Source organism: Chaetura pelagica, unplaced genomic scaffold (assembly GCF_000747805.2).
Source record: "Chaetura pelagica isolate M959 unplaced genomic scaffold, ChaPel_1.0 scaffold713, whole genome shotgun sequence".
Classification (NCBI taxonomy): Eukaryota; Metazoa; Chordata; class Aves; order Apodiformes; family Apodidae; genus Chaetura; species Chaetura pelagica.
Window position 1 is genome coordinate 38,924 of NW_009952819.1, and position 1,162 is coordinate 40,085.

Sequence of the window (1,162 nt, forward strand, 5' to 3'; positions counted from 1 at the left end):
GGGGGGGGGATGGGGAGGATGAGCTGGGCAGGGGGGTTGACATCCCGCACGTAGCTCGGCTTCTCCATCCTGCCCCGCAGCAATTCCCGGGGGCGGGGTTGAGCTCCGGGATAATTCCCCCCGGCTGATAACGTGGTGCTGTCCCCTGAGCCTGTCCTGTGTCCTCGGGAAACTGCTGCTCTGCTGAGATAAAGCTGCCCCTAATTAGAAACAGCAGCCTAAGGCATGGGGAAGTGCTGGGGGTCCCCGCAGGCCCCCTCGGGTGTCTGCCTGGGCACTCGTGGTCATGTTTCTCCATCCTCCTGCAGTTCCTCAACCAGGAGAACTGCATGTCCCGCACGCAGCTGCAGGAGGTGGAGGCCAGGTTGAAATCCACACTGGACACTCTGCAGGAGCTCAACCAGCAGCACCAGGAGCTGATAGACTCCCACCAGCACCTGTGGTACCTGCCTTGCTCACTACCCCCCTGTCAATCCCTCTGTTTTGGGAAATGGAGCCCTTCCTGGGGGGTTGGGGACACACAGGGGGACATGGCTCCAGTCACTGCTGCCCAGCCAAGTGTGGTTGTCCAGGTGGGTGGAGGAGGCTGTGGGGAAGCCCAGCACACCCAAATCTGTGGGATCTGAAAGCCCCTAGGTCATGGTGGGAGAGAGATGTGGGAAATGTCCCCATCCCACCCTGAGGAGGGGAAACACTGATCCTACTGAGGCTGACACCATCTTGCAGGGAGGAGCAGGCTGCTCTCAGCCAGGAGCTGGAGACCACCAAGGCTGAGCTCCTCGACTTGAAACTCAAGAGGGAGAAAGTCTCTTGGTGCTCCACAGACATTGCTGAGAGCAAGATGAGGCTGCAGGAGCTTGCTGACTGCCTCAGGGCTGCTTTGCAGGAGGAGGTAGGAGCCCTGCCCTGGGGACAAGGACAAGGGGGTGGCCTGGGAGGGTTTGGACCCCTGTGGCTCTCCACGGTGTGGCTTTTGAGACCCCTGCTCAGCTCCCTGTGTCAATGCAGAGCTGTCACATGCCATCCTCCTGCACTGTACTCTCCCTCCCTTCCAAAGGATGAGGATGCTCCATCAAGAAGCAAAGCCTGGACCCCAGCTCCAAGGACACTGTGCTGGCGGACGCCGGGCTGGCAGACCCCCCGCCGGGCCTGGACCCCCGCC

General features: G+C 61.3%; 1 protein-coding gene across 1 annotated transcript in view; it reads left to right on the top strand.

The window, feature by feature from the left end:
- SPAG5 (sperm associated antigen 5) overlaps window positions 1-1,162 on the top strand; it is a gene marked incomplete at its 5' end in the record, with an annotated part of 6,203 nt that overhangs the window by 2,912 nt on the left and 2,129 nt on the right. The window contains 3 exons of the mRNA XM_009995114.1: window positions 253-442; window positions 727-892; window positions 1,058-1,159. Of these exons, the coding sequence (XP_009993416.1) occupies window positions 253-442; window positions 727-892; window positions 1,058-1,159 (458 nt within the window). The remainder of the gene's footprint in view (window positions 1-252; window positions 443-726; window positions 893-1,057; window positions 1,160-1,162) is intronic.